General features: G+C 48.0%; 1 protein-coding gene across 6 annotated transcripts in view; it reads right to left on the bottom strand.

Annotated features, from left to right (window-relative positions):
- Window positions 1-15,896, bottom strand: part of LOC119407218 (ras-like GTP-binding protein rhoA) — a 48,668-nt gene that overhangs the window by 7,784 nt on the left and 24,988 nt on the right. For 5 of the 6 annotated variants that reach the window (XM_037674093.2, XM_037674096.2, XM_049419773.1 and 2 more), the window contains exon 2: window positions 9,461-9,615. In XM_037674093.2, the coding sequence (XP_037530021.1) occupies window positions 9,461-9,615 (155 nt within the window). Of the gene's footprint in view, window positions 1-9,460; window positions 9,616-13,188; window positions 13,212-15,896 lie in introns of those variants that run through there. The other variant, XM_037674097.2, reaches the window with a different exon arrangement.

Raw genomic sequence — 15,896 nt, 5'->3', positions numbered from 1 at the left:
GCCCCTCCTGTGTAACTACAAAAATTTGCCGGTGCCTCAGGAAGTCAGCGATCCAACGCAGTATCTTGCCCTTGAATCCCTGCAGGGCCAGGCCTTCCAGAACGTGAACGTGACTCACTGTGTCGTATGCTCGTTGGACATCAAGGAATACAGCGACAGTGATGTTTCCTTCCGTACGTTGGTTTTCCACACCTGTGACCAAGTCCAAAATGCAGTCCATTGTGCATCTACCTCTTCTGAAACCGGCTATGCTTTCTGGTAGTAGTTTCTTCATGTCTTGCCACCATAAAATTCGTTCATTGATCATTTTCTCCATCACTTTCGAAATACAACTTGTCAAACTAACCGGCCTAAACGAATCCAACTGCATAGGGCTCTTCCCTGGCTTTAGCAACGGTACTACTTTCGATATCTTCCAACTTTCCGGAACCTTTTCTTCTTGCCAACTTTTATTGTAAATGTCCAACAGGTGTAATTTTCCTTTCTCGCACAAATTAGCCAGTGCAGCGTATGTAACTCCATCTGGTCCTGGGGAACTTGTTCGTTTTACAGAAGACAGCACATATTGGAGCTCCTCTGGTGTGAAGCTGTCATCCAGATCTGATGAACTGACCGCAGAGGACTTCTTGACAACCGCCGAAGCTGATTCTGCTGAGGATTTATATTCGCTAGTTTGGACGGCCTCTCCATTTCTCAGTATAAGATCGCAAAATTCTCCGGCAATCACACGTTCGCTAACTCCTCGAGATAGCGCTAGAGCCTGTAGTGGTCTCGAGTGGACTACTGGCTGTCGGAGGGCGCGTACCATGTTCCACAGTTGAGGCGCCGAGGTAAATGGAGAAAGTGAGGCACATAAATCTTGCCACCTTTTGGTTGAAAGCTTCTGCAGTTGGTTCTGCATTGCAGAATGTACTTTCTGTGCAACCTTGAAATCTTCTAAATTTCCCGACCTGCGATATCTTCTTTCAGATCGACGTCGTATTGCCCGAAACCGCTCATACTCAGTGTCAACACCCGCATACCCATCTGGAATGGGTACTGCACGAGTAGCTTTTGTTAGAAAATGTTTTATCTTCGATGCATACGTTTCTGCGTCATCACAAGGCTTAAGATTTTGTCTCTGTAGCTCCCGAAAGATTGCCCAATTTGTAATTCTTGCTGTGCGGTTATTTCTCGTTTTCTTCAACTTTGGGTGATAAATTAATACTGGCAAGTGGTCACTTCCTCTTGTATCAGCGTCTGTAGTCCAGTCCGCTCCAGCCGCTAATTCAGAGGAGCACACAGTGATGTCTAGTACGCTGCAGTAGTTGTGCCCCCGTAGGAACGTCGGAGAACCATCATTTAGTATAGCGTAACCGTGGTCTTCGCATATCTTTACTATAGCAGAACCCCTTACATCACAACGCTCACTACCCCACAATTCATGGTGCGCGTTAAAATCACCACATATAATTATGGGATCATGATCAGATCTACACACTGCAGCCAACTCTGCGTATGAAACTTTTGCTTGAGGGTGCACGTATACACTAACTACAGTTACAGTAACGTTACCAAACTTCACCTTGCATCTAACAAATTCCGGCGCATCTGTTTTTGACGTAGCCACAAGTGTCGATGGAATATCGCGTCTCACACACACCATCACTCTGCTTTTTGCAGCAGGACGTTCTGCTTGGTACACCACATAATTAGACAATCGAAAGTTAGTGGATACTCTTGTTTCAGAAATACACAAAATCGGAAACCCGTGCTGAGCGACGAATTTCCGAAAATCTCCACTCTTATTCTGCAGACCGTTGCAGTTCCACTGGAATATTGCACTTCTTTTGTACCAGTTAGATAGTCCGTTAGCCATGATTGCTACAAGATAAGATGCTCAAGATCTAGCAGCAATTTCACTTCTGGTAAAGAACCTGCTTGTGGCAGGGATCGTAGAATCGCTTTAAGAGCCGCAAAAATTATTGGCAAAATGACTTGCTCGTTTCCGGCTGTTTCCGCCGAGATCCCATTTCTTGAAGAATTTTCCCTCAACAGGTTGCTGTGACCCTTCCCTATGGTTGTCAGTGACTCCTTGGCTGTGTCTGGCCCGGCAGAAGGTGCCGCTTCAGCATGTTCTTGGGCCCGGACTTCTTTGCCAACGCGATGTTTTGGTGCTGAGCGCTTCAATACTTCCGAGTAAGAGTCGTGGCGCCACTGTTTTGCATTTCTTTGTGTCTCAGGAACATCTTCGACTATATCCGCATTGGGCGCTGGACCTCTTTGTATCTTATGGTACCCTTTTACAATTCTCTCTCTTTGTGCAGCCGATGCCAAACGGTTTCGAGAGCAGCCTGAGAACGACGCCGGATGTGGTCCAGCACAGTTGGCACACTTAGGTTGACGCTTCGAGGTGCATTCTTTGTAATCATGTGCGCCCGCACATCATCTCTTGGTTCCCCTGCAAGTCTTAGCCATATGCCCATATCTCTGGCAGTTGTAGCACCTTACAGCCGGCTCAATGTATTCCTCGACAGTGTGAACCGTAAAGCCGAGAGCAACTCTTTTTGGCAATGGCATGTCATGCCTAAACTGGAGTATTACATTACGTATAGGCTGCATTGTGGCACTTCCATCTTCATTTCTTGTCCATCTCTTTTGTCGTGTGACTGAGATTACTCCGACATCTTTAAGGTACTCCAGTAGGTCATAATCACTGTATTCAAGTGGAACATCTCTTATCTTTGCTAGGGTCTTCATGTAAGACTGGGGTATCATCACATGCACAGGCAAGCCAGCCAGACTCTTGATTAGCAGCAACTTGTTTGCCGAGTACAAAGACCGTACTCCAACACAAAAACTTCCGTCTCTGTTGATTTTTGATGATGTCACTTTCTCATGTGGTATGTATGGTTAATCGTAGTGCGTTTTCGCGAGAATGAAATTAGTTCACATTTCGATAAGTTTAATGGCATAGACCACTCTTTACACCATGTAGCGATAATGTCTAAATCATGTTGGAGAGCAATGATGTCATCCGAGTTGTGAATAGGGTTATAAAGAACGCAGTCATCAGCGAAGAGGCGTAGTTTTGATCTGTCCTTTGATGGTCCAAGGGGGAAGATACCGTTCCGTAATTTTAGCACTATTGCCGTTTTTGACGTCCTATACAGCAGTATTACTGAAATAAGTGGCGATCAGTTGTATGACTTGCGTTATTCGCTGCGAAAGGGCCCCCGCTGGAATCCTGCGTTAACGTGCTATGCAGTGAAGGCGAGGCAAAGGCAAACTTCTTACAACCTTGTGGTTGTTCAGTTGGAAAATTTTTTTCTCGCTTAAAACAAAATTACTCTTTTCAATCTTTCTGTATGACACACTAAGGAAGCATACTACACAGCGATGTATAAGCGATATTTTTTTTATTGGACCGCTCCATTGCGAAAATGAAGCCGCAATGTGGGTAAAAATGCTATTTTTGCCAATTTTGTCACAATAATATGCCCACAATTGTGCTTCATTCGTTGCCGCGGTATTTTTATCATTTTATATATAAACTCATAAAGCCCACAATGTGAATATATTGCTCGCGAAAAAAATCTGTGTTTTTTATAAAAAACGCTAAACATGCAGCATTTCGCGATTCTTCGTCACGGCCAAAAGTAAACAAAGTTAAAACAAAAATGAATAAACTATCATAGTCATGAAAGATCAACGCCTTCAGCTTAAGAAAAAGATTTTTTCGTAGTAATTGCTCACACCTTCAGCGCAACACAGTTTCACTTCCGTGCCCAAAGTTCGAAGCGCCCTCTAGGCCACACAAATTTTGTTCCCGAAATATAACGCCTCGATAACTACTGCACACATTCACATATAACAGCCCGATTTTTTCAGCATGATCGGAGATGGTCGAAAATTCCCGTTACCTGTTACACTTAATATGGAATGGCCCGTGTATATATTATATATGAACAATGAAGTGCTAACGAAGGACCCGGAAGTAAAATTTCAAAAAAAATCAACCACGTAGGAAAAATCGTTCTGTAAAGGACTGACGTTCCGGCCGCGGGACCGGCCTCCGACGAAAGCCGGTCCCGCGGCCGGAACGTCAGTCCTTTAAAGAACGATTTTTCCTACGTGGTTGGTTTTTTAATATATATATATATATATATATATATATATATATATATATATATATATATATATATATATATTGTACCGGAGCATATCGGTGTCAGCTCTGTGCCAGCGTGAAAGAAGACGTTGACGTTCGTGTGGTTCGTGCTCGCCGGGTTTCTGCCTGAACCCGCTTGGTTGACTCACGCCTTCTACATAATAATAACAAGTGTTTGTGGGAGAACACGCTTGTTGCATTTGGTGGAGGTGCGGGGTAGTCCCCTACCACGCCCTGGAGCTCCGCAGCCGTACGCTACCATCCGATTCCAGAATGACCGAGCGCGTCGATCCCTCGCAAGCCTCTTCCACCCCCCCGTCTGTCATGTGCTCTGGTGTATTTCGTCTGCGCGACCCTCCAGTCTACAGCGGCACTGAAGATCGTGATGTCGAGGACTGGCTGGCAGACTACGAACGTGCCAGCGCGATTAACAAGTGGGATGACCCTGCGAAGCTGACTCACGTCATCTTCTACTTGAATGATTTGGCCAACCTATGGTTCATCAACCACCAAGCCGATATCCCCACTTGGTCGGCTTTTAAAGAGACCGTGACGTCGTTTTTCGGTCGTCCAGCTATGCGGAAACTTCGCGCTGAACACGGCCTGCGGGGACGATCTCAACAAATTGGTGAGAGCTTTACGAGCTACATTGAGGATGTCATCGGCCTCTGCAGGCGTGTGGATGCGAGTATGTCGGAGCCTGACAGAATCCGACATATAATGAAAGGCATTGACGATGACGCCTTTCATATGCTTGTGGCCAAAAACCCACAGACCGTGACCGATGTAATTCAGCTCTGCCAAAGTTTTGATGAGCTGCGCAAGCAGCGAATTTCTACACGTCGCGCTAACACACAAACAGCGGACCTTTCAGCTCTGGGGTCCAGGAGTATTGGTGCTGACTACACCGCATTGCTGCCACAAATTCAGCAATACATCCGTGAGGAAGTTGCTCGTCAGCTCTCTCTTGTGGCCACCATCAACGAGCCCCCCACTGCGCTGGACCACTCACTTCGTCGTGCTATCCAGACACAAGTTGCCGAGGCTCTCCCTTCGCCGGTGCCGCCAGCACAAGTTGCTGCGCCGCTTACGTATGCCGAAGCCGTCACCCGAGCTCGTGCCCAACCGACGCCCTCTTCATTCGGCCCAACCACCAACTACTACAGGTCGCCACTTCCGGTACACCCGCTAAATGTACCCTCCTCGCCTCCCCGAGCACCTGTGAATCCTTGGCGTACTCCGGATAACCGGCCCGTCTGCTTCGCCTGCGGTATTCCGGGGCACGTTGCTCGCTATTGTCGCCGCCGTGGACTCTATTTTCGTGATGCTCAGCCCTCCGGCTACATCCCTCAGCAACCAGAACCCCATGCTACACCTGATGCGCCTGACTCCCGCTCACGTCGACCCGACTTCGCCTCACGTCGAACCGACTTCACCTCACGTCGATCTCCTTCGCCCCGCCGCCGGTCTATTTCCCCCATGCTTCGCCGTTCCAACCACGCCCAGGAGGAAAACTAGCAGTCGCAGTTCCTGAGGCAAGAACTGCGCCACCGACGAAATTTTCAAGGCCTCATCTTTCGCCCCCTAACGAGATTGCGGTGTTTGTCGACGGTTTCGCCACAAACGCTCTTGTCGACACAGGCGCCGCTGTTTGTGTAATCAGTGAAGTGCTGTGCCGCAAACTGAAGAAAGTGACGACTCCGCTGTTTGACATTTCCCTACGCACAGCGAGTTCGCAGCACGTCAAACCTTCGGCCACATGCACTGCTCGTGTTGTGATTCAAGGCGTACTTTACATAGTCGACTTTGTCGTCCTTTCACATGCGTCTCATGAAGTTATCCTCGGATGGGACTTCCTTTCTGCTAATGATGCGGTTGTCGACTGCGCTCGTGCACAACTCGCCTTGTCTCCGTTCAGTACCACAACTGTAGATCTCGCTTGCTCGCCCGAAAAGGTGGTTGTCGCTGCTGACGTCGCCATCTCTGCTTTCTCTGTCGCCATGGTGTCCATTTCTTGTACCTCTGTTTCTGATTCGACCGCCCTCTTTATGCCGTCTAAGGAATGCACTCGTCGCCGGAACCTTGTCGTCCCGTTTGCCGTCCTCACGTTTGCCTGTGGTTCCAGTGCCGTTTACGTGTGCAATCCGTTCCCTTGCCCTTCTACTTTATTGCAAGGCGAATGTATCGGGCGTCTTGACGCTTATGATGCCATCTTCCCTTTCGATGCCCCTTCCGACACGACGCTAATGCCCGTGAATGCCGTCACGTCTGATGCTGCACCATCACTACCTGACGAAGACGTACTGTTGCGCAGCGTGGACACCGCGCTTACGCAAGATCAGCGCAATCAGGTCGCTCAACTCCTTGACCGTTTCCGCCTCTCCTTCGACCACGGCCAACCTGCCTTGGGACGCACGTCAGTTGTTGCCCACCATATTGACACTGGTCATCATGCTCCGCTGCGCCAGCGTCCCTACCGAGTCTCCCAGGCTGAGCGCGACGTCATCGCTCAACACGTCGATGACATGCTGCAACGTGGCGTCATTCAGCAATCGCACAGTCCTTGGGCTTCTCCAGTCGTCTTGGTGAGGAAAAAGGACGGCTCAATCAGATTTTGCGTAGATTATCGGCGACTAAACAAGATCACACGCAAGGATGTCTATCCCCTGCCACGCATTGATGACGCCCTGGATTGCCTTCAAGGCGCAGAATTTTTCTCTTCCCTAGATTTGCGCTCTGGATATTGGCAAGTGCCGATGGCTGAACCAGATCGTCCAAAAACGGCGTTTGTTACCCCTGACGGCTTATATGAATTTAATGTAATGCCCTTCGGCCTTTGCAATGCGCCTGCGACTTTTGAAAGGATGATGGACAGTATTCTCCGGGGACTTAAGTGGCGCATCTGCCTTTGCTATTTGGACGACATAGTTGTCTTTTCTCCTAATTTCGAGACTCATCTCACCCGCCTTGAGCAAGTTCTTCAGTGCCTTACAGCAGCCGGGTTGCAATTAAACTTGAAGAAATGCCATTTTGGCGCTCGCCAGCTTACGATTTTAGGCCATGTCGTCTCAAAAGAAGGAATTCTACCAGACCCTGCCAAACTTCGTGCCGTTGCCGAGTACCCCAAGCCTACTACCCTAAAGGAGCTTCGTAGCTTCGTCGGCTTGTGTTCTTATTTCCGCCGTTTCATCCGTAATTTCGCCTCTATTATCGCTCCCTTGACGCAGCTTCTTTCCGGCAGCGCTGAGCTCTCGGCCTGGAATTCCCGTTGCGACGACTCATTTACCACGTTGCGCCAGCTCCTCACATCTCCACCAGTACTCCGCCACTTCGATCCCAATGCGCCTACTGAAATCCACACGGATGCTAGCGGTGTCGGTCTCGGTGCCATTCTCGCTCAACGCAAGGACGGCTGCGACGAGTACGTTGTCGCATATGCCAGCCGTACCCTAACGAAGGCAGAGTCAAACTACTCTGTAACCGAAAAGGAATGCTTGGCCATTATTTGGGCTATAGGGAAATTTCGCACTTATCTTTACGGACGCCAGTTTGATATTGTCACCGACCGCCATGCCTTATGCTGGCTATCGTCCTTGAAAGACCCTACTGGCCGCCTTGCTCGTTGGGCTTTACGCCTTCAAGAATACGACATACGTGTTGTTTATCGCTCGGGACGCCGACATTCTGACGCCGATGCCCTATCACGTTCTCCGCTCCCTCCTGACCCTGTCTGCTTCCCCACTGCCACCTGCGATTCATCATCTTTGAGCGTCACTGACATGCCGGCCGAGCAGCGCAAGGATCCCTGGATCGCCTCCCTGCTCGACGTCCTCTCTCGCCCTTCGCCAGAATCCACCTCACGCTCCCTCCGTCGTCAAGCAAAACACTTTGCTGTGCGTGAAGGATTGCTGTACCGCCGAAATTACCTGACGGATGGCCGTAGGTGGCTGCTTGTCATTCCCCGTCATTTGCGCTCGGACATATGCGCTGCCTTCCATGATGACCCCCAGTGTGGCCACGCTGGAGTATTCAAGACTTACTCCCGCCTTCGTCTAAGGTACTACTGGCGCGGCATGTATCGGCACGTTCGCCAGTATGTTCGGTCATGTGCCACGTGTCAACGCCGCAAGACGCCTCCTCACAGCACAGCTGGCCCTCTGCAACCCTTACCCTGCCCGGCAAGACCGTTCGACCGCGTCGGAATTGATCTTTATGGTCCTCTTCCAAACACTCCTCAAGGCAACCGGTGGATCATTGTCGCCGTAGATCATCTCACACGCTACGCGGAAACATCTGCGCTGCCAGCTACCACCGCGAAAGACGTTGCCTGCTTTCTTCTTCACCACCTGATTTTGCGACACGGTGCACCTCGTGAATTGCTAAGCGACCGTGGCCGCGTGTTTCTCTCGAACGCCATCGACGCACTGCTAAAGGAATGTCGCATTGTCCATCGCACGACCTCGGCATACCATCCTCAAACAAATGGCATGACGGAACGCTTTAATCGTACCCTTGGAGATATGCTCGCGATGTACGCGTCTGACGATCACACTAATTGGGACCGCGTGCTCCCTTTCGTCACTTACGCCTACAACTCTGCGCCACAAACTACCACCGGCTTCTCTCCGTTCTTCCTTCTATACGGACGGGAACCTTCGTGCTCCATGGATACCATTCTCCCCTACCGACCCGATGTTTCCGAAGCCACGCCTGTTTCCGAAGCAGCTGCTTATGCCGAAGAGTGTCGTCAGCTCGCTCGCTCGTTTACCGCGCAAGAACAATGGCGCCAAAAAACTCGTCACGACGCCTCTGCATCTAGTACGCACTATTCGCCGGGAATGCGAGTTTGGCTCTGGGTCCCGTCCACTACTCCCGGACTTTCCACAAAGCTTTCGTCGAAATACCACGGCCCATACCGTGTGGTGCAACAAACATCTCCCGTCAACTATGACATTGAGCCGATCGGCCCACCATCTGACCACCGCTGTCGAGGGCGTGAAACAGTTCACGTATCACGACTCAAGCCGTGCTACGACCCTCCTGTCGTGTCATCTCCTTAGGTCGCCAGGATGGCTCCTTTTTGCGCGGAGAGTAATTGTACCGGAGCATATCGGTGTCAGCTCTGTGCCAGCGTGAAAGAAGACGTTGACGTTCGTGTGGTTCGTGCTCGCCGGGTTTCTGCCTGAACCAGCTTGGTTGACTCACGCCTTCTACATAATAATAACAAGTGTTTGTGGGAGAACACGCTTGTTGCAATATATATATATATATTCTAGACACACAGATATAACAGCGCGAAGGTCGTCCCACCTTCTTTCCGTCGTGCTGCATGTGGCCGACGTAGACTTCCTGGACGGTGGGCGCGGGCGCGGAGTCCCTGACGTCATCGCGAAGGAAAGTCCGTATCAGCGTGGTCTTTCCGCAGGCGCAGCTTCCGACCACCACCACCTTGAGCGTGAGCATCGCTGCGCGAAAGAAGGGAAACACACACAATCAAGGTCACATTACCTTATTTTGGCACATAATAGCTCGTCACGGACATTCTAGGGGTGTTTCTTTAGAGCGAAGCCGTCTTATAGTCTAACCCTGTGACATCGTCGTCGTGGTAGTAGTAGTAGTACTGAAAGTAGTAGCATTATTAGTTGTAGTTAAAGTAGTAGTAGTAGCCGTAGTAGTAGTTAAAGTAGCAGTAGTAGTAGTTAAAATAGTAGTGGTAGTAGTTAATGTAGTAGTGACAGTAGTCGTAGTAGTAGTAGTAGTAGCAGCAGTAGTAGTAGTAGTACTTGTACTAGTAGTAGGCATCACGCAGGTCGCGTGACCAGGAAGGGGTGAATAAACAAAAAAAAATAAAACGAAATGATTATGATCGATCACATGCACTCGCGCCCTTAAAGCTACGCTGTCTGTCGATTTCCGCGGCGTGGAACTGGATCATTTTTTTTCTAAAAATACAGATTTTTTTATAAACACGCTATGACAGTCAGGCACCCGTGGTCACCACACACGAAATGTTCATCGAGGCGAAAATACTTCGTCGCACCGAATGTTAAGTTGAAATGACTATTTAGCACAAATTCGTTCACTAACCTTCTATTTATTAACTTGGGGACAGTTAATAATATATATAGTTTTACGTGCCAAATCTATGATATGATTACGAGGTGCGCCGTAGTGGAGGGCACCGGAAATTTCGACCATCTGGTGCTCTTTAACGTGCACTAACATCCCACAGTACACGGGCCTATATCATTTCGCCTCCATGGAAATGTCACCGCCGCGGCCGGGATCGAACCCACGACATTCGGATCCACAGCCGAGCACCTTAACCACTGCACCACCGAGGTGAACACTGGGGGGCAGTTGTTTATACGAAAAAGTTATAGGACGTCACTATTTATGGCATACCCAATTTTTAGAAATCCGCCCTCCCCAAAAACACAAGTAATTTGATACATTAATAATCGAAATTGCAGGCACCGATTCTGGCGATATCGAAAGTAAGCGCGCCGGGCGCGCAGGAAATGAGGCCGCTGTGTTACGTCGGACCGGAACTTCACGTAAAGAACTTTGAAAAAAAGGCGCGTCGCAGCATAATCTGGTCAGGAAAAGCGGCAAGTCCTATGCAGTACACAAGTGCACCGCTTATTCTTTGTGTGGTATGTTTTGTGGTTATCTGTTTCGTCAGCGCTGTACCCAAGGTAACCGCACGATTTCCACTTTTTGTTTCGCTGTACAGCGTAAAACTAGCGGGCAGCCACTGAGGAAAGCCGACAGGGGAAATATTTCTTTGCGCCAAATTGATGCAAAATCGCCGAGTAATTTGAAGAGAATTGGCGCGGTTTTTACTATTTTTTTAGCAAAGCAAGTGGTTGTTGAGTCTGTGAAAGTGTCAAGCAACTGCTAATATATAGCTGCTGTAAAGGCGGAAGAAGACGAAGAATCATCATCTGATGGTCCTTGCAAGAGACAAATTTAGGTTGGTTGGTTGGTTTATGTGGTTTAACGTCCCAAAGTGATTCAGGCTGTCATCTTGTCATCCCTTCTACCCCTACCTTAGTTTCCTTTTACTATGTGCATGATTAAGACGGGAACAAACAGCGCTGGACACGGGGCGGTGAAAGAACGACAGACGAGGGCTAGTAACGGCGCCGGATGGTTTCGGCCATCTTGTGTTCTTTAAGAGAGCGCTGACACAAAATTTTGAAGGCGACATGATTCCGAGATTAGATTTGTGAAGACACACACACACATTATCCACAATATGCCGCTAAGAGCTAAGAGCTAAGAGCTAATTAGCAACACTGACTTTATAAATAATAATATTAACATAGCCTAGGACATATTTAAAATCAATTTTCTCATTGTGAGAATCAATTTCATGCGAAGCAATTAGGGAGTAGCAGCCTATGCTGTGTTTTTCTTTCTTGAGCCAAGCGTTACATATATGTGGATCGACATCTTTGTGTAAATTAAGTAGTTGTGCGCATATGTTCTTACGTAACGCCAGCAGAGACGTCAGTTTTTTATCGCCATTTAGTGCATACCACCATGAGATGATGTTCATATCATAAGTAGCGATGGTAGGCGTATTCGCGCAACGCTTGACTATAGCTTACGGAGTCATATGGGCCGCATGCGTATAATTTATTACATTGATATAATATCGGAAAGCCAGCACTGCCTTAGCGTAGAAGCTTGGGCGTGTTGGTGAAACATTGGAATGAACACAGCGCAATAGAAGACGCGGAAAGGGCGAATGGAAGACAATAAAGACAGGGGAACGGGAGGAAATAATTGAGCCAGACTTCATCAGAAACATAGCACGTGCAATAGCACGTGCGATGTTTCTTAGCGCGTTCGATAGCACGTGCGTCAGTGCTCCTTCAATAGCACTTTCATCGTGTGAAATATATTTAAACAGGTCTTGAATGACACACTGATGTGCGCAGTCTTGCTTGTACTAGTTACAACATTAAGTAAAAATGATTATTCATTCGTGCACCCCTGATCCCGATCTCTTTGGTCTTTTTCAATAAAGTTCCTCGCTCGCTCGCTCGCTCGCTCGCTCGCTCTTTTTTTTTTCCTGGTTTTGGCGCATGTCAGTGCCATATTAGTTAATCCTTCACGTCCTATGAATAAAGTTTTGCAAGTCAGCGGCCGTGTGTGCGCCCCCCTTTCTAATTGTCCCCGTCTTCCATAGCGCTGTGTTCCTTCCAACACTGCCACCACAATCAGCGTTGTCTTATATAACCCCCGCATATATGGTTTTTATACGAAGCAGTTAGAAGCACTGACGTAGCTCTGTCGTAGAATACCTGACTGCCACGCAAAATGCGTGGCTTCGATTCCGGCCGGAGCAGTGATTTTTCTACTAAGCTTCCCAAGGAATATTTCACCCACGCATGGACAACGCCGCCGACGCCAGCATCGCATTTTCTGCGACACGGTCTCCTCCACACTGTCGCGTTTAGATTTCCAAAGTCTGGCTTACTGTGAATCACCTGCGGCGCATACCGGCATACAACAGGCAGCGGTATGTGGGTATGCGTCACAGGTGACTGGTGAAAAGGATTTCATGACGTACGCGACAGGTAAGTCACGTTATTCATGTCATGACTTGTCACTCTAGTTCGTCATACACTCATACCCTACTGTGCAAATTTTGGTATAGATAGATAGATAGATAGATAGATAGATAGATAGATAGATAGATAGATAGATAGATAGATAGATAGATAGATAGATAGATAGATAGATAGATAGATAGATAGATAGATAGATAGATAGATAGATAGATAGATAGATAGATAGATAGATAGATAGATAGATAGATAGATAGATAGATAGATAGATAGATAGATAGATAGATAGATAGATAGATAGATAGATAGATAGATAGATAGATAGATAGATAGATAGATAGATAGATAGATAGATAGATAGATAGATAGATACGGTCAAAATGCATTTGGTTCGCTAAGGAATGATTGCATTTAATAAAGATATAAATAAATGATAAAATAAATAGATGAACTCACTTAAAGCAGGAGGAAAGCCGGCGACACCGCTGACGTTCGATATTTACACAACTGGTGGCAGCGGTGGCGCAATAAAACCGCACGGAGGAAAGATTCATTCGGAGACCCTGCGCGGCCAAGCTGACGAGGCCGACGTGAAATGCCGGGTCTATACGCGCATACAACGAGCTGTCCGATCATGCGGGCAACTGTATGGCTGTCTGGCTCTGAGCGGGAGCACGACGATCGAGTCGATTGTTGTTCGGGCGGCTATAAATCCTTATCGGTAGCGCGACGTCGGCATGCGCCGTTTAGAGCGGACACGTCATGATCGCTCACGCACGGTGCGCCGACAGCCGATAAAGCGGGGGACAATACGATATGCGTATAGTTATAGATAAGGATTTGCTGCGGCAGACGATCTCGTATAGAGACGCTCATGTGTCGCACGCTCTCAACTCTTCTGCCTTTTTTTTATTTCTTTTTTTTTTTTGCGCGTGGGTTTGCGAACATTACATATATGGACAAGAGGCACGAAGCTCGTCAGACGCGGAAGTTATTTTGCCAAGGACATTAGTGCAATGGAGCAAGAGAAACTCCTCACGAAAGGGTGTGGGGAGAGATGTAGCATTAGGCTTTTCTAAACTGTAACGGAGCGGATGCGGATAACAGGTGACTAGTAGAGAAATTAACTGACTAATGCGTACCAATAAATAAAAAGACCGTGGGGGGGGGGGGGGGGGGGGGGGTATGGGATGCCTATTACTAAATTAGGGCTTTTAGTACTGTAACTGCGCTAATTCGGACATTGATTAAAATAAAGTCGCACGGCCCCTTACGTATTCGCCTGGAATTGCGTGAACATGTGTAATATAGCGTGGCAGAAGAGTAAAGTAACAGCCAGGCGTCACACAATGCCAATTGCGCAACGGATGCGTGGTTTAAAGTTTTCCACCCACTACAAAGTGCTCAGCCATAATTCTTCATCGTTATCAGCCACATGCAGCATCAACAAAGCGCGCATAATGCCCTACAGAAGGGTAGCGAGTACCTCGCATATCCGCCGCAAAACGAATAATGGCGTATTGGGTGCTTCCCTACATCACAAAATTATGATTTTGCGGAGTACTGCATACCTTGCATGCGTACCGAATTTTAATCGAGTCACCGTCACCAGAAAGCATGCGGACCAGCGTGCGCGCGAGATCATTGAGGCCTCCCCCATTATAAAGCGGGGGCTGCGGGGCCCTTCATGCGTTAATTCACCGTCCATCCAGTTACTTGATAAGGATATCGCACATCTGCAAGATGAACACCTTCAAAAGCCTGTAACCTCTAGTCATTCTTTTTATCGTGTTTGTCACGTGTCTTCAGTTGTCTCTTTCTGTGACTATGTATTTCGCGTTCGCTCAATAACACCCCCTTCCCTGTTGGAAGTCAGCGCCTGTGTTGTGTGATCTAGTCTCGGTGTCCCGTTTCTGCGCTATTTGAAAAACTATGTGTACGTACCAACAAGCCTGCTAATTAACATATTGGAGTATACTTGCATTAATTTCCCCAAGAGAGTTTAGAACGGGCTTTATAGAAAGGCCGCTCTTCCAGCTTTCGCTGTGACTGCGCCGCACGCAGGCCTGGCATTCTTCCTATTTTTCCTTTTGCGCCACAGGAGGTACAGCAACATGATTCAAATGAGGAACTAGATAACCATGCGAGCTGGTTTTCTAAAGTGGGCGAAACTTTCGGCGTTATCTGCATACGATGATATCGTCGATCGTTCTCGAGTCATTACTTTCGTCGTTTTGACTGTGACGTAGATGCATGGGGGTGTGTCGCTGATCTTTCTCTCTCCATCCTTCTCTGCCTCTTTTCTTTCACTCTCTCTCAAGCTTCACCTTCTGTCAACGGATGCGCAATGCCTTATCGCTCTTTTTATAATATCGAAGGAAGCATTGCGCTGGTTTTATTAAGGCGAAAGCATTAGATGCCTCACCTAACGCGAAAACTGACCGTCGGCGACGTCGGCGTCCCGCGGCGTCGGCGTCAACACGAGTGATGCAAAATTCATCATTATAGAAATAAAAACACTGAACGCCGACCAAGAAGGTGTTAGAAAAAATATATAATAACGCTTCGGCTTCCACACGGATGCCTTGTTCACCAGTGAACAAGGCATCCGTGTGGAAGCCGAAACGTCACTATATATATATATTTTAACACCTTTTTGGACGGCGTTCAGTGTTTTTTTTTTTTTAATTTATTTCTACTATGTCATTACATGCCGACGAGACGAGATGGCGTCCAATTCTCGATTTCAAAATTGATCATGGCGTGACCGATCGCTAAACGTGTTACGTCATCATGACGTCACTGTGACGTCTTATATAACGTGACGTAAGACGCATGACATCGGCCCTTGGTCAAAGGTGGGCCGATCACGGAGCCAGTGCAAAAACAGGCGTGGTACGTGCAGAAAGCTTGGGGTGCCTCCGATCCTGGAGGCAGCTCAAAACTACGATAGGCGCAGAAAGCTTTCGCGGGGGTGCGTGGGAGGATCAACACAACGACTGAGAAGCAAAAGATGAAGATGGCTTTCGCCTTCGAGTCGTCTTAGGGCAGATGTATAAGAGACCCCGTGAGTTTTTGTAAAACTTTCAGTTGTTTAGCTATGCGCTTGTCCTGTGGCCTCCTTCGTCTAGACTCACGTCAACTTCGCGCTCATATTCTTCGTC

Source organism: Rhipicephalus sanguineus, chromosome 10 (assembly GCF_013339695.2).
Source record: "Rhipicephalus sanguineus isolate Rsan-2018 chromosome 10, BIME_Rsan_1.4, whole genome shotgun sequence".
NCBI lineage: Eukaryota > Metazoa > Arthropoda > Arachnida > Ixodida > Ixodidae > Rhipicephalus > Rhipicephalus sanguineus.
Note: the sequence above shows the minus strand (reverse complement) of the source record. Positions and strands in the feature narration are given on the sequence as shown.